Consider the following 26543-nt stretch of genomic DNA (forward strand, 5'->3'; position numbering starts at 1 on the left):
ATGTGACACATAGGCTATCATCCTAATTTCATAGCACCCTCACTAAAATGCCGAGCTCCCCCATAGCACCTGCAGAAAAAAATGTCTGGCGCCGCCACTGCACTGAACAGACGGTTGCGCTTTTTATCTTTGTGGACAGACGGCTGAATGCACTTCTCACTTTACAGACAAAATAAACTAATTTGTGTAGACAACGGTACATTTGTTCAGGTATCGTAGGCCATCGAATGTTCATTTTGTCCTCTTAACAGTTCTACTGCAACACGGAAAGTATGATGTGAACGAAATTACAGAGGGAATTCAGTCTACGAAAGCAAAGGCTACCTGAACTCAAACATCAGCGTTTTGCTTAAGTATAAAAGGAAATATATTTATATTACTGAAAGTATGATGTGCACGAAAGGACTATGGTCCATGTTCCTTGAGTTAGCAGATTGCAGAATGTATTCTGTCCACGAAAGCAAAGAATGTTCCCGGTGAGAATTTGTCGCCACGCCTATATATATATCCAAAATCCATACCTCTGTGGAATAGGCCGTTTCAAAATAGGGCCCGAAGTGAGTGATTAAACTGGTACAGTAGAATTCTCCTCAAATGCATTACGACTGTGGGACACCATTAAATGACCATTTGCAAAAAATTAAGAAATCTTTCCTTTTTTTCTCAAAAATGTCTTTAATGGAACGGGGTAAATATACATCAAACAAGGCTTGCACCACTCTGTAACTGGGTCCGACAGGTCTCCCACTAGACAACTCCTTCTCTTCAGTCCCTCTCTGCCAAGGAAACCAAGTGGGTATCTACCTCCGACTCGGTCAGAATTCTGGCAAAAAAAGAGGGAATATCATGTCATGCATCTTGAATGCTATAGCCCTTGTAACATTTGAGAATTTAGATGTTTTGTCAAGCATCAGAGGCCAACCATCATTTAATGTTGAATTATTAGCATTAGCATCTTTACTAACACTAGTGATGGACTACTACAGTGTTGTTTTTACAGTCCACTGTATGGTACTGAGAAATTCTTAAATTGCCTCATTTAAGTAAAAAAATACCATACTTGCTGTCTTGGAAGATTGAACCATATCACACTTTTACGCAATTTCAAAACCACATTCACAATCATTTTAAAAACCACAATGAAGTCAGTGTGATGCACTGGTGATTCCCAGCACCAGCACTGACAGCCAAAATTAAGTTAATAATAAGGACAATTACAAGTCAACATCACGGTCTACATGAGCCAACATAAATGACAAATGGGTGAATGTGGGATATTGCCTGGTAAGCATATTTCTGTGTGTCCATTTACCTGAACTTTGGGTCTTCAGTGGTGACAACTCCTACTTCCAACTCAGAGGGCTTGAAATCAATTGAAAGCACTGTTGACAAACAGGTGACTGCCGTCTGTTTTTTTTTTGGGAGAGATAGGAAGAATAAGAAAGATCAGAGTATTATATAAGGGCAGAATGTAATTAATGATTTGTCATTCTAAACAGTACTTGATTCACTGATACACTTTCTGCAGTATATGCAATTAAAAATTCATTGCATGGTAAAGAAACATTAGTGCTTGGTCACACACCTCCACAGTTTGTCCAAAGGTCCAGTCTAGTTTTTTCTTCACTTTCTTCTCCAGGAAGCTGGTGGCCTCTGTTTGCTTGACCCCTGCTGCTGTGGCCTTGAACCCACAGTAGTAGCCGGCTGGGTCACATTTGTATACCTGCGGACCCAATTCTTCGTCTACGCCAATCACAATCATGCCTGAGGGTAAGGATGACATGATAAACATTAAAGAAATGCCACACAGATACTTCAGTGGATGGGGACTTGGTTACAAGTCCCACCGAAACCAGTGGATGACAAATTCAAACCTCATACACCTAAAAAATTAAAATGCAACTGAAGTTATGCCATCTCAACTCACGGTCACAAATACATACGTAAATCAGCTCTAGTGCATTTCAAAACCCTGTTATCACGGTCATGTTAAATTTTGCGGTGACAATTCTCAGTGTATACGTATGCACAGAGATGAAAATGTATTCTCACACAATGCTTACATTTATCCAAGCACAAGTTGGAACATGAATAGGTAGAAATCACTGTAGCTTGTGGACTGCCCAAGAGTACATTGTTTGGCCAAAGTGGAGAGTATTAAGTATTAATCTTTCACTTCAAGTAATTAATTTGCCACAGAATCAGAACCTTTTAAATGTATTAATGCACTTGATGTACTATGACACACGATCACAACATGTTGTGTGAGATACACAATCTCAGAGAAGCAGCTTAACTAATGTTTACATACAAACCCCCCTGGTCTGGAATGTGTATCCCCAGTTGCAGAAAAGACACACAGGTAAGGTTTACTGGTATCACAACTGCTAGAGCAGAGATCGTGCTGAATACTTACAACAGCCCAGTGGCCTCATTTCAGCATTCTGTGTATAAACCTGAGAGATGTCGGCAAGCCTCTTGCAGAGCATGTCCACTGGAATCTCATAACCATACTTGTACATCCAGTTAGCCGCCTCATATCTTGCTCTCTGGACTTGAGATCTGCTGTCAGCTAGAAGAACAACAAAGAATATTAGCATTTGCTACAAATGTTGTGCTACCACACTGCTTTGAGTGCAGCTGAAGTCCTTTGTAGTTTAAAGTCCTTCAGATGGTTTTGAGGCCTTTGTCAGGTATTTAGCCTCATGTGAGATTGATATGTACGTACGGTAATAAAAAGCACAAACAAACCGATTTACCTGTCATCCCTGACATAACACAGCCAATGCTCTCCGTGATTCTAAAGAGGTGAGTAACAGTGCCGGAATCCAGCAGCTTGTCCTGTTAGAGACACAACAGAGAATATTCAACATGTCAGACAATTTTGGGGTTCAGCTAACAGCTGAAGACACGGGTGCCAGACATAGTTTTGACTTGATTTACCGGTACTTTCTTCTGTGTGACCACCACTGCACAATCTTTCCCTCGGACCGCCACCGACGTCAGACCACCCTGGTTAATAGCCTTGAAAGCATATTCTAAAGACATGGGGAAAAAAACAAACAAACAAACAAAACAAAAAAACATGTTTAATATGAATATGAATCATTTAAATGAGATGGTTTAGTATTGACTAAAATATAAATAAGGCGTAATCAGTAGCATAATAGTAAGAGTTAAAACACCATATAAAATAACGTAACACTGTCGATATCAGTTTAGTGATGTCAATATTATTGTCATTAATTTACACTGTTAAACACGTCATGACCACAGAACTCTGTCTGCTAGCTAGGTAGCTAACAAGCTAGCAAACTCGGTAACTTGCTTTAACTTTCTGTGATCATAATTACCAATAACTGCGTGAGCTACGTGATGAAGAAAAAAATATCACTATTGTTTCCATGCATTGACCAGAACTAAGATGTACCTAAGGTAAACAAGACAGACACAGTCGTTCATCGATACGGCTATTAGCGGCGGCTAGCATTAAGCTAGCCATTATCCTCCTAGCTCGTTGACGGTTATCTATATTAACATTTGTATTCATTAACCTGAATGCGTGATAAACATGTTGCTTTCAAATTACTTTAAAGTGTCGGGCACATACGCAACTACATTTCTTCTAGCTGACAACTACAACACACTGACTTTTAGGAATAACTGAACTAGACATAGCTACTGATGCAACTAGCTGTGCTGCCATGACAAGGCAGATAGCCGGTAGGTTAGAGAAAGAAAAACTTAATGATCAAAGCTATGGCTTACTTACCAACTTGGTAGAGTCTTCCCTCTGGTGAAAAGATAGTGATATGCCTATCAAACCCCGCACTTGAACCCCGAGACATTTTTTTGAAAAACCAAGCGCACAAAAAATGAAAACACTTTAGAATACAATTGAAGCTACAACATGCAGAGGTCGACTCCGGAAGTAATTTACCGCTAACAGTTAATACTACCGGGGTCAAGCTCAGCGGCATATGGTTACTATGGGTACCATCTCAGGCAGTGGAGGACGAAATTGATCAGGCCTAGCAGGGCTGTGGTGGACTCCTAAGAAGTATTTTGTAGCGTTTAAGGACGACTCTCTAACAGAAGCCTAGGACATTTAATCCTACACCCTAGGGCAGTACAAACCCCGATGGTCCTTGCAGGTTCTGCAAATTATACTTAAAAGGAGGTAATGTAAGGTCTATAGAGTTGAGTGTGACTGTGTCCATGACCATCACTTACAGATAAACATAGCCTAAGTTTTTGCTATCATTGCAAGCTTGGATGAAAATTCGTACTAATGTACAATTAGGAAAAGATGCCGTTAACTTAAGGCATAGAGCCTATGTCAACTTGTCAGATAGGTCCATACATAGGCTTAAGATTAGAAACGTTGCCTTCGAAATATTTGTTTATGGTCTGGCTAGATTAGGTAGATCTTGACTATAGAATAGATAATTATCATGGATACATTTTCTGAAATCCTCTCTCAAGCTGTCTATGAGTTGATCCATCCACTTACTGTAAAACTGTTTTTAAGAACAGCAACAAAGTACAATGGAGTTGGCCAGTTGTTTTCAAACAGAGCCCAAAGGGAAACAGAACTATGAAATTGTGAATGAAAGTCAGTAGGCTAATTAGGCTAACACTTAGGCCTACATTTCATAACACTGCTCACGAGGGTGTCCAAGCACAGTTCTGAGGTGTAGAAGAGCGTAGGCCTAATAGTCCATGGCATGTTGTACTACCACATTAGTCACATAAGAGTTCTATCTACGGGCTAATCTAAGGGCTTCATTGTAAAACTAACAAAGTGTCTAACAGGCCTAAATATTGCCATAGTATGAAGGGCTATGATGACATTTGACTGCCGTGTTCAAATGTGAAAATTAAACTGTAATCCTCAACATCTTTGTCTATAAATGTCTGAGCCATTTCAACCATTTAATTCAGTAGGGATTCCCCAGTTACAGTAAGTTCACCTTTGGACAGACATTATGTAACTACCCACATCGTGAGCGGTGTAATACATTCCTTGTCACAATGCATTTTTAGCCTTTGTTGGCCTCTCAGTTTGCATTTTTCACATAGCGTGCTCAGTTGACTGATAAACACAACCGGGTTTGTCTGGCCAAATTAGGGCAAAACTTCAGTTTGGTGTGTAAAGACAGTGAGAATATGGAAAGATGACTCACACTGAGTCTTCCTATGAGGAAATGAAATAATCAAGATGAACAAAATGTCAAGCTTTGATGATGATTTCAAGGTTAGATGCTTTTTTTATACAATGCATGACAATAAAAACATTTGCATTAATTTATATCCAAAGCAACTGTGAAGTTTATTGTGGCTCATTCACCATATTATATAGGTAAAAACTGCAATCACTTAAAGGTCTTTGTCCTTTGTTCTCTCTTTCAGTAAGGCTTCAAAAAAGTACCTACCTTACTTGGTGACTATATCAAGACATTGATTCAATTTCCTCTTCTTTCCAACCTGAATCTTTAACATTTTACCATTTTATGCACATAAAAAAACTCAGCTTTTTAAAAAACATTTGTCTAGTTCATTTGTCTTAGCCATATTTTTTACATTGTGTTTTTTTCTTCTTTTTTTCAGTCATTATTTTCTACCCACGATGCTTCAGATCCTATCTCCCACCCCCTCATTAAGTACAGTTATATCTCTTTCTCTCTTTATGTGTGTGATCAGCCCCCTCAGTGTCTCAAAGGGACCCCCTTCCACCTTGTGACTTGCGGAGGAGGGGAAACCATGGCACCACAGAAATGTCACCGAATTTCAAAAGTTTTCCACGAGTACAGTATACATGAAACAGAAGTTACTGCAATGCTTAAAAGCATTTAAGGACATTCTTGTGAGAAATGCTAAGATTTTATTTGGGTGAATAACTGCAAAAAAATAAATAAATAAAAATTGAGAATAGAATAGAGAATAACGTAGCATTGAAAACAATAACTATAATACAATAAAATGATAAAGGAGTGAAATTTACAACAACAATAATAATCATCTTAAAAATAAATAAATAAATGAATAAAATAACAATTAAAAAATAAATGATATTAAAGCAACACTATGTAACAATTTGCCACTTTTGAGGTATTCTATATGAGCAACTACTTTTGGTTTCATCCTCAAATACGTTTTGGTGGTACATGTGTGAGGGACAGTTAAACACACCTGTCGTTCCCACTGTATGTGCTTTTGTACATAGTGCATATAGTGAAAATGTAAGAAACATCTTCACAGCACCACATAGTAATATTGCCAAAATATGCCCATTAGCATGTTGACAAGCTTTTATTAGTGCCAACTGGGCTGTTGGTGGTATTTGTAAGGTGTCTACATGTTTTTTTAGGTAGGTAGCTCGCTAGTTTTACACCAAAACTCCATAATGCTGCTTTAAGAAGTGTTTTTCAATGCAATGTGCACTTGTTTAATCCCAGGTGGTCAGGTAAAACCACTGTTATCTGTGGGCCCTAAAGTTGCAATGTATATACTGGTCATTGTTATCAGTAATCAGTGTCAGAGACAATATAGATGCGCAGCAGGTCTAAAGTAGTTTCAGTCAATCCAATAGGGCTTGTTGAGGTGCAGGCAAGCAGAGCTGTGGTGGTCTGTTATAGCCTCCAATGTTTTCCAGAAATTCTCAGGATCTGAAAAAAATCATATTCCTGTCCTGTTCTTGAATTCCTGGGTAGTTTCTAGAAGCAGTGTTAAACTGATAGCCAGTGCAGGGAATCTTGACTTTGACAGCAGTCCCTAAGGGTCTGAGTTGTGTTCTGAGACAACTGCTTAAATTTCGCATGGATCTGTCAATGTTGTCTGAAGACATGAAAGCTGCAATTATTATATCTTGCATGTATAATGTATTACATCAGTGTATTTTTGGTGATACAGATCAGCTGTTGAAGTGTTTTTTGTTTTGTTTTAACCAGTTCTTAGAATCACACACTTGCATATGCATTTGAAAAGCATCGTTGGTATGCAACCTTTGACAGAAACTACATTAAACACGAGACCTATATGATGATACATACTGTATACATATATTTGTTTCAACTGAACAGTGCAAAGCAGGTGTAATTAGCCATCCACATTGTGCATAAAAAGGAAGATGAGATCTCTGCTGATTTTTTTGCTTTTACCACACGGAGTATGAGTTTCCCTGATTGCTTAACACTGTTTTGCAGAGCAGATTTGAGAGCATTTTTCAGTAACAGTGTTCCTTCCTCTGCTCGAGCTCGAAGCCACAGTGAACCATTTCAGTTAGGTAAAACACCATTTGCAGAGCAGCACGCTGTGGTCAAAGAGACTGAGACTGAGTGGGAAGAGATCTTGAGTCAATGGTCCCAACCCCTGCGGTGGAGCAGGTTGGTGTGTCTCAGCTGCAGGTCACACAGTGACCTACAACTCTGAGATGACTACACAACAAACTTCATCCTTATTCCACATGTCATACCATATATATCACACAGACATGTATGTAATTACCCTATATCCAACTTCATTCTTAATTCTTCCCTCTCCGGATTAAGACATCAGTTTACACATTCAGCAAAGATTTGAACAGTTATCAGCAGGGAGATGTTAACTTAGCTGTAGACATTTGAGTTCTTTATATTGGAAATTGATATTGTTTTGAAATCACTCCAATGTTTGTTCAATTGTGCCTCGACAGTTTGTACCTGTACAACTTCAAAGCATTCTTGAAGCCTCATTCTTGAAGATTTACATTTTTTTTTTACAGAAAATGACAAACACATCAAGTTAAATGCCAGAACTGTAGAGTCTTCAGGTCAGTCATGTGAAATAAGGGCCAGTTCCAGGCCTTGACGCATGAACAGCAGCATGTTAAAGATTAAAAAAAAAAATTGTGGCACTTGTGTTTTGTGCCACAGGAAAAGAGGCACAAAACAAAACTTGTCCCCTTCCGCTTTACTGTGGAAGGGTGTGACCTTCAGTGTAAGTGAACTGACAAGATGTATTTTCATATATTTGTTCAGTAAACATTACACAGACTCTGACGAATCATGAGCAATGTTTACTTATCATCATGATTGATGTCATCATCAGTGCTCGAAGTTTCAACAGATGCACAGGTACAGCTCATAGATAAGCTCACTGTGCCCAGAAGCATTTGATGTGAAGCAGCACAGTTCAAAGCATGTATTTGCAACCTTCAAAGACTCAGTTAAACCATCACATGCTGTCTTAGCTGTACATTTCAAAAGTTGTTTAATATCTATTGTGTTTCATGATGGTTTGAGCATGCCTTGAGTTCTAATATCTTGTTATAAAAATTGTTTTACTGAACACAACCTTATTAAACCATTTCTGGCACATGGATGAAGTATGCTATACAGAACATAAGCTAGATGGTGTAGTCAGGATCATCTCAAGGCAGTACAAAAATGAAAATAAGACTTTTTGTCTGGAGTGACCTAGTCACTGTATGGTGAACATGACATCAAACTATGTACAGGTACATCTTAAATATTGCTTTTTTAATTTGAAGAGCTAAGGGATATCACAGACTGTTTCCATCACTGAGCACACAAATTTATAAGTAGAGTATAACAGATTGTTCTGTGTTGACAAGAAATTCCAACTTCGGTATTTGTTTTGTTTGGCACTTAGACTTTTAAGTTCTCTTGGACAACTTATCTTACACACAGGCTTGAACTCCATGTTTGTGTCCATAACAACCCTGCTGCTGCATTTGGGGTTTCCCGAGTAGACAACGAATTCTTTGTCGCTCTATGATAATTGGAGTTTTCGTGTTCCCTGCATGACCTAGCCTATAATCTTCCTGAATTTCCCAAACAATGTTGTATGGCAGCCATGAAGACTTACTTCACACAATGACGCATAGAGCAGCCCCAGATGACTTCGCTCTCCACACAGACTCATTTATGTTATTGTACAGGTACTAAACAGGTGGTTTATCCTCTCAACAACGCCCAAAAGCACAATCTGAGTGTCAAAACAACAACTAAAGGAACACTTCAGGGGTCACAAAGTATCTCGCCATGTGCACAATCAGCATGTAGTTAGGCCAGTTTAGTGAGAACAAAAAATACATAGGAAAGGCTAATCCCACCAGCTGGATATTTGGGGAACTATGTTTGGTCACAACACATTGCAGTGCAGTGTATTTTCAGTGTGTGTTTCTTTTTCCTTAGCACAGTGACTCCGTGCTGACCCAACACCTCATGTGACTGTGAATTCACAGAGTGTCCCTGAAGGGGAAACCTTTTTATCTCATTGGCTACATTTGGTAAGATTGAGACATGGAGCCAAAAATAAAATAAAATTCACAGTGTCCATGAAGGGGAAACCTTTTTACGTCATTGGCTACATTTGGTAAGATTGAGACATGGAGCCAAAAATAAAATAAAATTCACAGAGTGTCCATGAAGGGGAAACCTTTTTACCTCATTGGCTACATTTGGTAAGATTGAGACATGGAGCCAAAAATAAAATGTGTGCTAAATGGTGGGCGCTGTGTTGGCTTGGTGGAAGATTGACCGGGAAAGAACGGGGAATTTAGAGGGAGTAATTGCCTCTTACTGCCAATGTCAAAACAAAGGTCACTCACTGTACTGTACAGCTAAGCAAAACATCAGGAGTGAGTAAGTAGCCAACTGTATTACAGGCTGTGCTAATAACAGAGGACAGGCCGCCTAAGGAAAAGGTTTTCTTATAACATGTATGAGACATTAAAATGGACAACGCATTCTAACCCTAACCGTCGTTTGACTGCTAGACGCTGCTGAGGATCCATACAAATCTTGAAACTGGTCATGAGATAAAGGGTTTTTGTCAGTTACCAAGGGAGTTTCTAAAGCTAGAGCTAAACTGTTCTTTTAGGTTATTGTTCATAATGTCTACCCAAATGTAATGTAATATATGGGTCAACATCCATGTTTCTAGATATATCTTGAAAATCTGTCTTAAAGAAACCTTAAAGTAAGTGAATGTTTTGGTGTCCATTTATTATTTCCATTTTGAACTAATTTCAATATGCAAAACTGTAAAAAAAAAAAAGAAAAAGAAAGGACATTTGGCTGACAATAGGGGTGGTTAGACAATGGACCGATTGTACACATTATACCCTTGACCCATCCTTTAAAAATGTTTAAATAAACCAGACTGAGTTCACAAAGGATCTTGGCCTGGTGCTTTGTCGTCGGAATTTCCCTTCTCGGCACGCAGACGTACATCTTCAGTCCACTTCATCCAAAGTGAGCACCTGACACATGTGTAGTGCGTAAAGAGGAAGAGGTTATTTATTTTGCAACTACAGTGCCTGAAGTGCTCACTTATTGTGTGAATGAAGAACTGCCGGGGCCCCAGATAGTCACAAGCTCCTCATAACACACAGACAACAGTCTGTTTGTCTGCAGCATCACGATTTATGGTCTTTCCCCTAAACAAGTTGATTTTTCCCCCCCCACAGCCTGATGTCAAATGTTTTATTTGCCTAAGAGCAGATTCTGTAGTTCAGTCTAGGGCCAGGCTTTGTTAAATGAGCATCAATGAATGAATTCACACCTGAGATGGAGGAGGAATTTTTTTTTTATTATTTGCAAGCGAGAGAAACGTGTCAAAGAGGCTTAAAGCATATCACACAGCCATCCGCCGTCAGTGTCTCCACAACTTCCTGAAAAACTTTCTCGGTTCCACTTTTCTGAAAACCCCTGAACTTTCCCCTGTTTGCCGCTCCCTTTATTCCTCAATGCCTCTCCCAGGCTGCCAGCAGGCCAAGTGTTCTTAACCATGAGCTGGCCAGCCATTTGGTAGAGCGCAGCTCACATGGTTTGTTTGCACTTGAGCGCCTTCCCAGACCAACCCTCGGACGCGAGCGCTACTGTCCAGAGCCTGGAGCTGAACTTTGCTTTGGTAGAGGGGTGGAGAGAGAGAGCGAGAGAGAGGCACATCTGCAATCACTTGAACTTTCAGGGGAATTCCTCACGCTGCTTCTGTGTGCTTTTACGAAGTCAAAGTACAGTTTGGGAGTCGGAGACGTGGCTCTACTGTGCCTGAATTCGTCTTCCTTCCAGACAGACTCACAGCTGCACGTAGCCTACACTATTAAATTAAACTGCATAACCGGGCAGGAGAAGAAGCAGAGTTCATTGAGCATTACGAGGACATATGATGTACTTTCCAAAAAGATATACTGGCTCACTGATAGTTGCTCTGTGATGTCCAGGTTCAGTGTAATACGCAAAGAATTACAGATTTAGAATGTAATTAGGAGGATTTATCTGAATGAAACTATATATCAGGGGCATAACGCATTTCACTTTCATCGCCCCCTATACAAGTTATTAGTTGAGCAAAAGAGTGTCCGTCTTTAAACAGATGTGCAGTTTGGCTTCAGCCCAAGTCAGTGCTCGGCACGAAAGCCCTAAACACCATATATGAAATACCTTGGTATTTGCATACACTGGATGTGCTTCATTTGAATGGCCATGGCTATAATTATCTACAGTGGGCCGTCACATGGTGCGTGGGGATTTGTTCTGGCGTCCACAAACGCAGGGATTTTCCTTCCTTCCTGGATGTTGGTTCTCTTTTATCTTTAGCATTTCCTCTTTGGAGACAGAAATAACACTCACGATCCTGTGAACGATAATGCATTGTCAGGTGGGCCCTTGTGATGTTTCAAATGTTCAAAAAGCACAGAACACAGAAGCCCAAGAAGACAACACAGCATGTGGTGGAAAGTGTACTGGGTTACAGACAGTCCGTGAGCCATTGGTCAAGAGGGTGGATACACAGGAATTAAATGAAGTATTAAAACCAACCCAGTAGCAACATTGTTTAGCTTAGTGATCGGCGATAGCGTTCGGGACTTTTTAGGACAAAGGGGTGGCACAGGGAGTGAGCTTGGGGAGGGCGTGTAGGGAACACTGTGTTCTTACTGTCTCTATGGCTACCGCCTTTCACAACCCATAGTAACCTTTTCACACCCAGGTCCTGCACTCTGTGGGAATCATTTCAAACCACACCCAGTTTTAGAAAGAAGATGTACTGTACTTGTAGTTTGGATTGCATAAGCTGCACAACACTGATAATGGGTAGCACCCTTATTATTAAATGGGTGCAAACAATAAGTAATACCTTGTATAAGAAGAGTCAGTTGTCAGTTTTTGTTCTGAAAGGTGAACCACCAACCTTTACTAGGAAGTAGTCCTTCCTGACCAGGCCACTTCATGAGATGAACAGGACAATGAAGGGGACTTTACTTCCTCCTGCAGAGAATGATAACAATTCCGATAGAGGCCACAAACACCCAGAGTACATAGCATCAAAGATACAAGGCTTTATTTGTGCAAGATCCAAATCACTTCCTTGTATGAGTAAGCTGGAGAGATGTGACATGTCACTGAGAATAGAGAGAAAAAGGAAATGGAAAAAAAAAAAGAATCAGATCTGAAATATTCTGGGAGTTTAAGTGTAGCAATGCTGTTTTTGCATTCACTGATGAGTGCAAGAGACAAATGAATGGAGACGGTGTAGGCCTCACAGTGTACCATTTCCTTGTCTTCTTGCTGATGTGCGTGCGGTGTCTGTGCAGCTCACTATACGTGGAGCGATAGCGAAGTCAGTCTGGTTACATTCGCAAAACAGAGAGGTGGTGTCCTGCCAGGGACTTTCCACGGCTCTGTGAGTGAACCAGTGAGAGGCAGAAAGAGAGAAAGAGAGAGCGAGAGAGAGAGATAGAGAGAGAGAGAGAGAGAGAGAGAGAGACAGACAGACAGAGAGAGGGAGAGAGAGAGAGATGCTCTCTTTTCTGGTACAAAAGCAGACGGCAAACGCGAAACTGCTGTGTGAAAGACATCTACAAAGAACCCCCCCACCCCCACTCCCACCCTGCCTCCAACCCCTCACTAATATCTGTGATCATGCAGCCAGTTGGATACTCATTAAGGGAGATGAAAGAGGGAGGAAACCCCCAAATTGCATTCCACTCAAGATGCTCATGTCAGTGTTAGACTCTTATATGTGGCATGACACATGCAGGTTAAACTCCATGAGATTACAGGGCCTTAAATGAAAGAAAAAGACTATAAAGTACATGTGGTGGGGTTTGGTTGCACTGGCCAACGTTGCACTGGCCAACTGCACACATACTTGGCATTGAAATCTAACCTAAAAGTCTGTTATAAAATTGGTCTTTTAAAATTGGTACAAGTCGAACATGCAAATATAACCGAAAAGGTGAGCTGTAAATATCAAGGTGTCAGTTTCTTATCTTAAAGGTGCTCACATTGCATGTCTGCTCATGCTCTCCTACACACAGCCTGAATCTCCCTCAGGCACGGTCTTGGGTTACTTCGGTTTGCCTTCTTTATTATTTTTTTTGCTGGTGTAGAGGAACTTGGAGTTTCTCGTGTAGAATTGAGAAAAAGTAGAGCTCTGTTTTGACTGCAGCATTAGGAAGTGCGAGGAGGGGGGTGGAGAGAGAGAGAGGGACGGATGCTGGAAATCCCCCTCGCCTCGTCTAAATGGAGGGCAGTGGTGGGGTTTTGCGGATGGGCGCCTGCTATTTTCATCAGTAGCATTTGGCTGTGCAAATGCAGGTGTCTGCTGTTACGCCTGATTAAAAAAAGGAACACAGACGCCCACTCCATCAGATGGTTTTAAATAGTGAGGTGGATGGAGTTTTGCCAAGGAGGAAATTGTAAGGATAACAATACTAAGAAAAGTCTCTAGTTGCTGAAGCCTGTGCAGGAATGCGTACAATGTTGTCAACATTCATGAAAGCTAACCAGGAACCAGTCTCAAAATTTACAACGCGGGGGAAATTTGAAGAACATGTTGGATTGCGGTTAGGACATTCTTTGAAAAAAATAAAAAAAGAAAGAAAATAAAACAAGAATAAATCATCTGTAAAATGAGTTTGAATTTGGACGAGTGAAAAACCACAGAACGTGTGACTCAGCCAGTAGACTGCATGCTCGACCAGCCTCAGAGCACACAAAAATACAGAGCTCTGCTTCCACAAGATATTTAAAATATGCTAAGGGGGTTGTCAACTCCGCTGAGCACAGGCTGCGTATTTGTTCAATTCCCCATGACAGATAGTGTCTAGAAACATAGCTAAACACTGCTAGCCTCTCTTCATGTTAGCTCCCTCTTTCAAACATCAGAGTAGACAGCAGCGATTGACTTTTCACTACCCACACACCAATCTCAGAGCATAACCACTAGGTTTTCCACTTGCTCATGTAACTCACTGTTCTGAGGCTGGTGTTCTTCAACTGCATTGGAATAGCACTCGAGCCCCACCTATGGGCCACAAAGTGATCCACACACTTGAGAAACTGTAGATTCTGTCTGTGACACAATGTGGGAATTCTGACAGTGAGTCAAGATGGTCTGAAAAACTAGTCACCACTGAACACAGCACACCACTCACAACATTCCTTTCCCAACCAATCAGTGAGGTTACGTTCTATTCTGAGATATTACACACTTAAATAAAATCCTACCCTCACATTACTCAAAGCCTCATTTATAGAGCGTGCCATTACGCCAGATGTTTTTATGGCCTGGGGAATGTTTCAGACAATGAAAAGTTGGTGAGTGGTGACTAAGACGACAGTCAGCAGTTGTCTGGTGAAAGGCAGAACCGGTAACTTCATGAGTGTGTGTGTATGAGAATGTGATTATCCAGCAGATGGGATTTGTGTGTGTGTGTGTGTGTGTGGATGCCGCAGTTTCTCTCCTCCACCCATAGTTCTCTGTGACAGTGTAGTATTGTACTGGCCACTGAAAACCCTTTCTTGTGTGGTTTCGTGGTGGGCCAGGACTTCAATTAAGACCAGCAGAGAGGAGCCATCCCATCATGGCACTGGACTGGACTACTGGAATCTCCACATCAGTCTCACAGCCAGTGACTAACCAGAAGAAAGTGATGCATAGCTTCACAAAACACAGCCACAGCATTATTCACTCACCTACTGTACATCTAGTCACACTATTAAAACAGATACCTAGTTTACCAAGTGACCTCTGCATTCTGTGGTCATGTTGAATGAACTATATATATATATATATATAAAAAAAGAGTCTCCTTTCTGAGCGGACATGTCTATTTAAGAAGACTGTCTGGGCGGCCATTAGAAACTAGCTAATTTCTAACCAATGTGGTCATAGCATTACTCACTTGCTTACATGCAGTCATATTATCAAAAATAAATACGTGGTTCGTCAAGTGCCATTCTCTCTTTATAAACTCAGCATTCAGAGGTCCTGTTGAATGAACAGCTCAATAAAAAAAAAAAAAAAAAAAAAAACATCTCCTTTTTTGGAGCGCACACGTATGTGAGAGGACAGTCTAACAGGGCATGAGAGGGGCAGTTCATGTCTAACGAGGCAGGGTCTGCTCCTTGTGTAGTCACGGATTCGACTCACATGCTCTGAATTTCATCTGCCTTCACCTCACCCCGGCTGCACTGTGTGTTTGTCTGACACTTTGACAGGATGACCTCAGCTGCCCTTGGACCTTACACGGACAGAGAGGCCCTTTGTAGCTGACTGGGAAGACGTCAGCTGCCACTCCAACCACACGTAACAACCAAGACCAGGCAGACAGACAGACAAGGACAGAGGAGGCAACACAAGGGGGAAAAAAACGTTAACAAAAAGACACAAGTGAAGAGCATCGAAATGCATTATGGACAGTTTTATTACAGTGTGTTAAATACAAAAAAGTAACAATGGTTTTTCCGTAAAGTAAAATAACCTCCAGTGAAAATAAGAAAAATAAATATATAAATAACAGGTTTTTATTACAACAGATAAACTCATCAGTGAGTCAGAGTTTAAGGCCGTATTCCCAGCATTGTATCTTTTAAGACTAGTGGGAGATGGCTGATTATCGAGTAGAATACAAGTACCTAATTAAAGTGTCGACACATATTGTAAAAACTCACAAGTGTTCAGTTTAGACGTTATCTCAGGTCTAGTGTTATGTGAACTCACTCTAAGAACAACTTAGGCTTCCTATGTGAGGAGTGCATTTAGGTCTATGGCAATGTTAGATCCCCCATCCCATACCTCCGTTCGTCCTTCATGAAGACTTGGCAGCGACAGCAGCAGCTGTATTCTGGTTTGGGATCTGTCTAGTAAGGCCACTGGCGAAGAACACAGAGTTAGCACAGGAGCTCATGTCCTAGATATGACGGAACGTCCTGTGTGGTAAAGCCCTCAGAAACAAACCAGACTAGTGCACTAAATAAAATTCTAGTTGCCCCATTCAAAACCCGAACGGTTACGACGTAACATTTCGGCTACTTCTGCCATCGAGGCTTTGGTTAGGTGCTGGTGATAATGGCGGGGACGCTAACTGTAGTAGCAGCGGGGGTCTGAGGGTCTTTGTCAGGGTCGTTGTAGTTCACCTGAGGGGCCGTTCCTTCTGGCTGGTGCGTTGCGGGCTCCTGGGTCTCGCCATTGTAGCACCGCTGTTCCTCGAAATACCGCTCGGCCTCCTCGGACAGGCGGTTGTCCTCCTCCTCCTCCTCTTTCTGCACGATACATTATGAGAGAGACAGGGCAAAAGTACCATCAGGATAGAGCAAGCAATGGGACAAAGTAATAAGCACATAAACAGATGACTGTACATGTGAACTTGTAAACACAAGTGACTGAAGATCTGTTTGTATCTAACGCATGTCACATTCAGACATGCACAAATGCTTGTTTCATAAAAAAAAACAGATATTAGCCTAACAGAGGTATTACAAGTCAAAGGCTTACAAACCTCCTTCTTTATCCTGTAGTACTCGTCGATGGCATACTGGTATTTGGCAGAGGTGATGCCAAAGAGTGACGCCATCCTCTCGCCCAAGTAATCACATGCTGAGAACAGAAGAACACACCGGTCGTCTAATCATTGTTGTTTCAACAACAGATGGGCCTGTTGTCATGTTCATTACAGACATTTAAACAATAGCATAACATACTATTATCAACAACTGTCAACTGGAATTGATAGAAAAACTATTCCTACAACTTCACCAATACTAACTGAAACAATTCCTACAATTTCACCAACAACAAACATCAATACCCATGTCTCACCTGAGATTGTAGATGTTGCAGCTCTCCACATTTGAAACCAAACATAAGGACCCCAGGTCAGCTGGGACTGAACAGAAAATAACACTACCATGAACACCATGCATATATCCTTTGAAAATGATGAAATATGCAAGCATGCTCAAAATATCCAACCGCCTACGAGACACCGTCTCTCTCTCTGCCTCGCACACATACACACCGTGTCAATTGGAGCCAGAAGATCTTTCTTTTCTGGTTCCTTTTCATCCTCCTCCTCCTCTTCGTCTGTGCTGTACTCCTCCATGGTTTCTCCGTTGGAAAAATGGATGACCCTGCGAGGAGTCTTCTCATTCTTCTCATCATTCTTCCCCAGGTCTCCCAGTTCAACACACTCAAAATCTTTTCCTGAGGTCGGGCTCTAAATACACATACACACAGTTTAGACACACAAGACAGGTCTGCTAAAAGCTCCAGTACCAAATCCTGAATACGTTTTAAAAAGGGTTGTTAGGATATACACACATTCATAACTTCAAAAAGAATGCAAGTCTAAGCAATACACAAAATCATGAACGATAAGTGATGCATAATGTTGGATGGTAGCTGTCAACACAGTCGTCCACTGTAATCTTGGACACAAGCTATTCATTTCAGTGGTAACTGAGCTCCCTTGGCTCCAGATAGTTTTTCAGATTACGGTGTCCATTGAATAAAATGTCACATTGCCGTTAAAAACAGATGGTGATGAGGAGGGACACAACCTAATTTCACGTGCATATGAAGTCTGAAGTCGATGGTATTTAGCATTCGGCCCACTGGAAGTCATATCCTGGATTTCTGGTTCGCACTCAAATCATAATACAAAACGTACCTTCTCTACCATGTCCATGTTCTGTCCAACAGTGACATTAACATTGGTAAGATAGAGTGATATGTCAGCCATGGTGACTCTCTTTGTGTACCAGAGTTGTAAACTAACGACTAACGTCTGACTTCCGTGGAAGCATCCTCATTACAAAATAAAAGTTCTTCTCGTCGAGGATACTGGGAAAGGTATCAGAATATAGGTCTATATTGGTTTTTAAATGTTCGGCATCCAACCGCTAGAATTATTGTAAATTGCTCTATGCATCAGTTAATAAAAAAGAATACTGTATAAGCCCGTTAAATGCAGATCATTTGCACAAACGCCGTCTCTGATCAATTTGAGGAAATATGGCTGAGCAAAGTGATGTTAATCTACAGTTTTGCTCTTGCTCATTTGTTCAGAGTTAAGCAGAAGCCTGTGAAAGCGAGAAGATTTCCTGTGATTTAAACTGATTAATTCTACAAGATGTAGGCATAATAGGCTACATTCCACTTCTAGGTTATACAGTTATTATATTGAAATAGTAATTTTTTTTTTTGCAAACAACAGACATTGCAGTGGGCTGACAGACAGTTCAGGGACGACAGGTTCAATACTTGTGAACATAGCACATAGGTAAGGACCTCAAATCTAAGTGTAGCCTATACAAAACACTTTCATAAGCAGAGGAAGCCAGCTCTTTAGAGTTCAGATGTGACCTCCCTAGCCTATGTTTTTGAGAGACGCCTTTTTGTTTATCACTATCAAAGTCAAGTCAAAAGTCAAAGTAGCTTTATTGTCAATTACTTTGCATGTTAAGACATACAAAGGAATCGAAAAAAACGTTTCCCACTCTCCCACGGTGAAACATATAAAGTGCACACGCACAACAACAGATAAGACAAGACATATAGATATACATATACATATAGTTATAAACATACAGATACATGTACAGCAGCATACGTTTACTTTAAAGTGAGGTTATGGTAGTGCAAAAAAAGGCAGCAAAAAGACATCCTGTGAGATGTATTTGTTACATTGGCAGTGCAAGTATAACAGTAAGTGGTAAAGTGATAAAAGTGCAAGGGACAGTTTTGTTGCAGAGTCCTGAGTTATTGTGGGGGGGGGGGGGGGGGGGGGAGGATTTCAGCCTCATGTCAGACTGACGGATATGGCTGGGGGGAGTGAGGGGAGAGAATTTAGCTTCCTGACAGCTTGGTGTATAAAGCTATTTCTGAGTCTGGTGGTGCGGCCACGGAGGCTCCTATACCTTCTTCCAGAGGGTAGGAGGCTGAACAGACTGTGTGCGGGGTGGCTGGTGTCACTCGCAATCGAGGTAGCTTTCCGGGTGAGGCGGGTGGTGTATATGTCTTGCAGGGAAGGGAGTGGGAGTGGGGCACCAATGATCTTACCAGCTGTGTTCACTATGCGTTGCAGTGCTTTCCTGCTGTGTTCAGTACAGCTACTGCCCCACACAGTGATGCAGCTGGACAGGATGCTTTCAATGGTGCCCCGGTAGAATGCGTTCAGGATGGGTATGGGAGCTTTCTATTACAGTAAACCTACGTATTTACCTCAATCATAGTGTTATTGTTGTGCCTTATTCCTGAGCACGCAGTGGGGCTTTCCTGAACGCGCATTGCGACTTTAGCTTATTGCCTTAAACTTGGGTCTTGTTGAATAATTTCTATAATTTCAACGATATGATTATAGCAGTCGCATAATCCATCAGACAGAAGATTGATTCATCGTAATCAAAATATACAAAGCTGTCTTTTTATGCAGGCAAACAGTAGCTGTATGGCTTCTACACAGCGAGCTCAAGATATCATAAAAGGCAATCTGCTATCACAAGGGCAGTGGAGGGTAAGGTAAGGCTCCCACAGAAAACCAAACAGAATGCAAAACTAGGGGAATGCTTTGCCCTGCTCTGCTCTCTTAGATTCACTGTCTGAAGATAATCACAGGCAGGCTCTGGCTTACTCACAGTTTAGAGGGTTCAAAGCTGTGGGACCTGAAATGAAATGAGGTGAGATGAGATGAAACACATGACAGGTTGCTACTTGCTGAAAGTGATGCTGGGTCACGACTTCTGTGTATTGAACTTACTCTCATTTTTCATTTGGTAACAACTCAATTTTTTCAGAACTGCATTTGAGTCATTTTATGCACGTATAGACCAGGGGTACTCTTTTTTACGGGACATTTTAGGCCTACTGTACTGGGTTTGCACATTATCTTGGATTCGTCGTGGATTTTCCAATGTCTATACTGTGGCGGTAGAAATAGTATGACATGAATTGCTGGATCGTCGGAGTAGCACAGATGCAGCAGTGAAGCCATATGACTGCAGTTGAATGAGCGCAATGATTCATGAATATGGAACATCTAATTTATCATTATCACTGACAGCTTATTTGTCATGCCATGATGTTGTTAATCTGTAACACAATGATAGGAACCACTGAAAGACTCAGTGTTACAGTGCAACTTCCAAAAGTTTTGTGTTATATTAAGCTATATAAGGGGGAAAATGGCATAGGTATGAGGACGTAAAGCATATTGCTATCCAAATGGATTGGAAACATGTAAATATGCTTTGTGGTTGGAGTTTGCTTGGTTAGTCATGAGATTAAAGAAAAATATGAGAGATGACTAAACAAAATGCTTTATGGGATGTTAAAACTCGACTCGTGTCAATGTAGTCAGATGTAGGCCTACTTAGTGTTATCATTACTCTACATCTCTATTGCCTTGTAGTTCAGGTTGCTGATGATCCTAAATAATCTAACCTTAACCCTGCCTCATATTTGTTTGGTATGCAAATAGATTTCCAGTGTTCTAGCAAAAGTTAAATCTGCATCTTTCAGCTTCTGAGCAGCATAATCCCCTCCCAGGCATAAACACTGCAGAGAGCGAATCCTTGATATGAGTAAAAACTGTCAACCCACAGGTCTTTGGAGGTGGCGGCTTGTTTTGGAACAATGCGGCAGACAGTTCTGATTGTCAGGCAGGAAGTTGTTGGATGGTGAGGGATGACTTGTCAAGCTAGCTCCCTCCTGCTGAGGTGCCTTGTAACATCTTGTTATATCTTTCCTTTACAGAAAGCCTGAAAAAAGACAGTGGAGGAGATGACAGGAGGACAGCTTGATCCAGAAGAGGAGAGGAGAAAAAAAGCCTGTGCATCCTGTCATGGCAAGTAGCCCAGAGAATGATAAATCTCTCTCTCTGTCTCTCTGTCTCTCTCTTTCTCTCTCTCGCTGTCTCTCTAGTTTATGTGAAAATCGGGGAGATTTCAGTATCCAGCAGAGGTCAGTGTAACATCACTGAAAAGAAAAAAAGAAAGGGTGGAAAAGCTGCATGTTTGAAACAGTTGTGATATGAACAGGGAATGTGAGTGCTACACTCCAGTTACTGCACAGTAAATAAACAAGGGGGAAAAAAGGGGAGAGTTAATTTTAGCTTGATGAGCTGGTGCTAATTACTTTGCTTGTCATTTGGGACTTGGAAAGACTGGATGGGATGTTGAGGAGATGGATGGCTCCATGTTGCTGTCCCCTAAAAATAAGTAGCCTGGATGCATCTTAAATAAGGGATTGCCAGTGGCGAAAGAATTTTGGGGATGGTGACGCTTAAGTTCCTGAAGCGTAAACCTCTCCTCACTCCGCCGACTTTAATTCCATTTTATTGAGCTGAATAAAGAGCTCCTGAAAATCACTGCGAGAAGTATCTTCTTTTACTTCCCACCTCCCTCCTACTTGTTCGAAAAACGAGTCTCTCTTTTGTACAGCAGTCTATAGACAAGTCCCTAAAAGTAGTGCTTTTTCTCAGGAATGACAAAACACTGAATGCAGTGGTTGTAAAGGATTGCATGGTGAATTGCTTCTACTGGTCAGAGAGTGTCTCTTAAAAACTGTGACTCACATGGGTACTCATCAGTTTTTTTTTTCTTTTTCTTGTGAATGTGTTGAGGGCTCAAACCTCCCCAAGTGCCAGGAAAGAAAGTCGGCCTAATTCATGCAGCCAGCTCTTCTGTGAGACTGTGAGCCTCTGCCCGTTTCCTAGCCTTAAGATTTCGATTTAAAACATTTTACTCTTGGCTGCCAGATATAGAAATCACATGTAAATTAAAGAAGGCTCTTAAAAATCCTTAGGTTAGAGTGAACATATCAGCTGCCAGAAGACTGGGCAAGGTGAGTTTGGCTGAGGCGTTCTGCTAGGCTTTCAGCGCTAATGTCCTGCAGTGATGCAGTGAATTGGCCAGGTTTGAAAAAGACCTGGGGAATAAATAGAATTTTAGTGCCCATTTCATGGAGTGTTTACTGGGCAGCATATGCTGGATCAATCACTTGTTTTTTTCTTCTTTCTTTTGGTTGAATTTTGCCGTAGAGAAAGTTGGGTGGTTGTGGATATCCTTAAGGTAGGCTATCACATAGGTTTGCTTTGTTGAGAGTCAACACTCATAAGTCTCTACGCTCTGTGGGTTTTCCCTCTCATACACTATTTTTTTTCTCTCATATTTATTTCCGAATGTGAGACTTGAGTAGATGATCGTGTCAGTCATGTGCTCATATCTCCTCCCTGACTCACTCACGCACGCACACTCGTGCATTGCGTCTCTCATCCCCGGGATGAAGTCAGTTTTTTTCATTCTACATGCAGTAGCTTTGAGAAACTCACAAAGGTCAATTGAAGTGTATTTTTTGAGCGCATAATACTGCCTGTGGTTACACATTTGGCCTTCTCTGCATCAAGGAAACAGAGGAAAAGATAGTCTGAGCTAAAGACTTCTCTGACTGGTGCCAGACTCAAGAAGTCAGACATACTTTCTTTGATATGCTGAGATTCTGTATTCATGATCCAAAGCCTTCCTTCTATGGCATTTCATTTCCATACGTTTTTTTGCCCCCCCCCCCCCCCCCCCCAACCCCCAAGACATCACAGAAAGATTTCCTGTCACTTGCGTTTACGTGGGCACATACCTCAGCAAATCATTATAGAAACCTCCATGGTGCAAACAGGGTGAAAAACAATATTTTACCTTTGATAGAAGGATTCATATTTTAGCATTTTATCTTACCCAGAAGACAGTTAGGAAGTCCCATTAAAACAAACAAACAAACAAACAAAAAACGGTCCCACCTCTTGTGTAGCTTAGCTCTGGGCCAAAAAACGGTCCCACCTCTTGTGTAGCTTAGCTCTGGGCCTGTTAGAAACTATACCTTCAACCAACAGAGGCCTTGTCACGGAGAGGTTAGGGATGAGAGGGAATGGGTATTCCAATGTCTTTTTCATTTCCTTTTGTTCACAGTGCATTGTAGTTGATGGATGACAGAGAAAATGATACATCAGTATATGAGACTAATGATCCACCATTATTTCAAGCTAGTCTTTTTTCAGTAAGAGACGTATAAAATGGAAAAATAATCATTAGCTGATTAGTTTTAAATGAGGTCTTTGATTTTGATACATCAGGGCAGAATTGTTATGCACAAGCATTTATAACAACAAGTGCTCTTCTGTGTCACTTGTTCTATGCACCCCCACCCCCAATTGCAGTGAGGTTTTGTTTGTTAAAGACATCTCCAAGTTAGAAGTTAAAAGAAGCTTTGATTGCGAAACAGTATTTTGTTTGTTGTTCATTGTTAAATTTGAAGCCTTTCAAACTCTTTGTTGTACATAAAAAAGCCGAAATGTTGCAGTGACAAACCTCTGCTTTGTATTGTGTGTAATAGACAAGTCCATGATATTGACTGTCATATGTCCTTGAGCTTGAACATCCGTTACTCCTCATTGCCAAGCATGATATTACAGACAGTTCCTGTCCTTTGTGTGTGTTTCCAGGCTGTCTGCACTTCTATTAAAGACAAACTTTATCCGTTTTATTCTGCTCTTTTCTCTTCACTTCCCGCTTTGCTGATCTCCTCTCACTCTCCCCGCTTACTCATTCCTTTAAACATCTTTCAGTTCTTCATCCTCAGGCTCAATTGCATGTCATATCAAGCACCAGTATTACTCTTCCCTCAGTTAACTGGATAAAGTAACACTTCTAGTAGACATGTTTATATATCCAGGCACAGTATGGTGTGATACAGCAGCTGCTCTCAATCATTCTATATTAAGATTCCTTAGATTAGGAAAAAAAGAACACTATCAAAAGGACCAAACCTTCCAAATGTAAATGTTTTAACAGTGCAACAGTGTTTAATTCTGTTGTGTTTGCACTTGCCATTCAATTCTACTAGATATTGGTCTAATGTATCAACGTCTGCCATGTGTGATCATGTGACATGGATGGGGTCATATAGCCCATTACACATACCACATCTTCCCCTGAAATAGGACCAGACTGAAATGACCAGAGGACCTGTGGTCAGGGAACCATGTTTGTCTAAGCGCCCACCTTTCTGTTTTCCTGCCTCCAGACCTCAAGATGGCGCTAATTTGAATGGGCTGCAAAGAGAAAAGGTGTCAGGCTCTGACCATCATGAATCATATGGCAAGGGGGAAAACAACAGTTCCACCATCTTTTGAAAGGACATGAAAGACAGTGGCTTAAAGCTATGTAGCATGCCATCATGTTCATCGCTCAACAACTGAACTTATCTTGATGTGTGTTCATATATCGCATAATGAGTGCAATGGGTGTGGTTGGATGGTCAAACTATTCCTGAGTCCTGTTCTTCAGCATGGTGTTGAAAGACACACATATATTCTGATCTTTAACACATAGTTAAAAGAATATCAGCTAATCTAACAGTGACAAGAGACGGTTTTCTTTGATACTGTGGTCTTGGTCTTAAAGGGTCTGTTCTGTGTCTAGGTCATCATCCTGCCTTATTTTCACACGTTTTGATCCATTGTCTGTTGTAACAGGGTCATGGAGAGGCCACTGTGTACACATTACTTGGGCTTCCTGCACCACATATCCTACCTGTAAACTCCAACAGTGACCAGCCTTTAAGATCATTTCTTTATCATGTCTTTCTGTACCTGAATGGTGTGTTTGAATTGAGCACAATTTATAGATGCTGCTCACAATGGCTTGTCATTTCTTTCCCACCACTCAACTACACACAATTGAGAACAGCTTGATACACACAGTGCCTTTAAAGAGGGCATCGTGTTTATCCCTCATTACACCGGTATTTTTAGCCAGCGCAGTCTTGCTCAAAACTTCCCATCTGCCAGCACACTTGCCCTTTATGCGCCTCTCGTGTGCTAAAACAGCTGTCTGTCCTCTCCCAGATCACTTTACTGCAGCTTAACGGCATAGTGCGAGTGCACTCCTCAGGCTGTGAGCTGGGTCACAAGCACCCATTAATTTCCTGACTAGCAAGGAAGCAGGGGTTTGTGTTGTGTTTATGGGGGTCGGTCTGTGCCCCTGTGTCTGTCGTATTGTGCAGGAAAGGGAGTCTGAGCTAGTGCTGTACTTGATTCATGTCTGTAATGGCTAGTGATAGCATTTAAGATGGGGAGTACATGAGGGGGTTCACACTAGCCATGAAATGTAGGTTTTATCTTTCTGTGCTTAAAAACAAACAGGAAAACCCTTCACTGAAGCATTTTTGCGAATGAACAACTAGGCAACAGTTGGGAAGTGAACTGTTCATGTTGCACTCTGAAGATATCCCAATGTTGAATGACTTTGATGACTTTAGATAGTAATCTAAACTGTTATTGGTTTAACAGAATAGATGATAGCTCACTCAAGAAAATAGGTTTTGTCTTAGACAAAAATCTAGCAGCAGTGCAAAACAGCTTAGTGTTCAACTTAACATTGGTTAAAGTAGTAACTGGTAACAGTCGCAAGAATGTTTGAAGCAACACAAACTGAAATGACAATCATATCTGGGCAGATTGACTGGCAGTTGTCATAATTTCACAGATTTACGAGCAAGTAGAAAAAGTAAAAAAAACTCAGACAGTGATTCCCTTAGAAATTAGTTTAGACAATGAAATGCTTGTGTTCTGAGAAAATTGAAAAGGCAGACATTTGGTGTGATCATGTGGATGCTGAGTGTAAATCAGTTAGAATGCCAACTGTTGAAGCATCTACTCTATACTTTTCACTTTTACAACAAATAGGGTAACACCTCTTAATACACTGAGCATTCTTGTAATTGAGTCATGCTCAATGGTATAGCGTTGCTCTTAATATACCACCACTATTTGAAATACAGAAACACATTGTTGCCCAACACTTCATTAAATTCATAATTGTTTTTTAACTAAGGCTTTGCAGCTGTATATATATTTTTTTCAGTTTGTCTTTGTTGATGTGGATATTATATAAAATGAAACTGTATTTGAAGCTGACTTGCCTGTGAACCCTCTGGTGAGTATTTCAAATGAATGGGGTTTTTCTCCTGTATGGAGAAACTTCTGTTAGTGGAAATCCATGGTATGTCATGGTAAAAATAAATAGGTTTTACACAGACAAAGCAGAGGCAATGTAAAGACGATATGCTCAATACACTGTAACCTTTACTGGAGATCTCATACTTTAACATTACATTATTTCTTCCACCGGATAAAAATAAGACCAAAGTGAAATTTTTTTGTACACTGAAATGTCAGTGCGGCAATATGAATGGTAAAA

At 41.0% G+C, this 26543-nt stretch overlaps 2 protein-coding genes and 1 long non-coding RNA gene across 4 annotated transcripts; all 3 read right to left on the minus strand.

Annotated features, from left to right (window-relative positions):
* Window positions 1-655: 655 nt before the first annotated feature.
* On the minus strand, window positions 656-3951 carry LOC105892973 (proteasome subunit alpha type-6). 2 transcript variants are annotated; one of them, XM_012819310.3, is made up of 7 exons: window positions 3773-3951; window positions 2944-3038; window positions 2760-2841; window positions 2417-2572; window positions 1586-1764; window positions 1313-1407; window positions 656-823 (listed from the first exon to the last, which is right to left on the minus strand). In XM_012819310.3, the coding sequence occupies exons 1-7, from the start codon at window positions 3846-3848 to the stop codon at window positions 766-768; spliced, it is 741 nt and encodes a 246-aa protein (XP_012674764.1). In that variant the 5' UTR covers window positions 3849-3951; the 3' UTR covers window positions 656-765. The 2 variants fall into 2 exon arrangements, with proteins under 2 accessions (XP_012674764.1, XP_031436989.1); XM_031581129.2 differs by lacking the exon at window positions 3773-3951 and adding an exon at window positions 3431-3703.
* A 6624-nt stretch (window positions 3952-10575) lies between these two features.
* Window positions 10576-15917, minus strand: LOC116223665. Its single transcript, XR_006152844.1, has 2 exons — window positions 12199-15917; window positions 10576-11643 (listed from the first exon to the last, which is right to left on the minus strand). It is a non-coding gene; the product is annotated as an uncharacterized LOC116223665 (long non-coding RNA).
* Window positions 15918-15920: 3 nt separating this feature from the next.
* zgc:153383 (uncharacterized protein LOC751751 homolog) lies at window positions 15921-18115 on the minus strand. Its single transcript, XM_012819282.3, has 5 exons — window positions 17963-18115; window positions 17312-17509; window positions 17113-17179; window positions 16793-16890; window positions 15921-16556 (listed from the first exon to the last, which is right to left on the minus strand). Exons 1-5 carry the CDS (start codon window positions 18032-18034, stop codon window positions 16347-16349), a joined length of 645 nt encoding a protein of 214 aa, XP_012674736.1. The 5' UTR covers window positions 18035-18115; the 3' UTR covers window positions 15921-16346.
* Between the last annotated feature and the right edge of the window lie 8428 nt (window positions 18116-26543).

Source organism: Clupea harengus, chromosome 15, assembly GCF_900700415.2.
Source record: "Clupea harengus chromosome 15, Ch_v2.0.2, whole genome shotgun sequence".
Classification (NCBI taxonomy): domain Eukaryota; kingdom Metazoa; phylum Chordata; class Actinopteri; order Clupeiformes; family Clupeidae; genus Clupea; species Clupea harengus.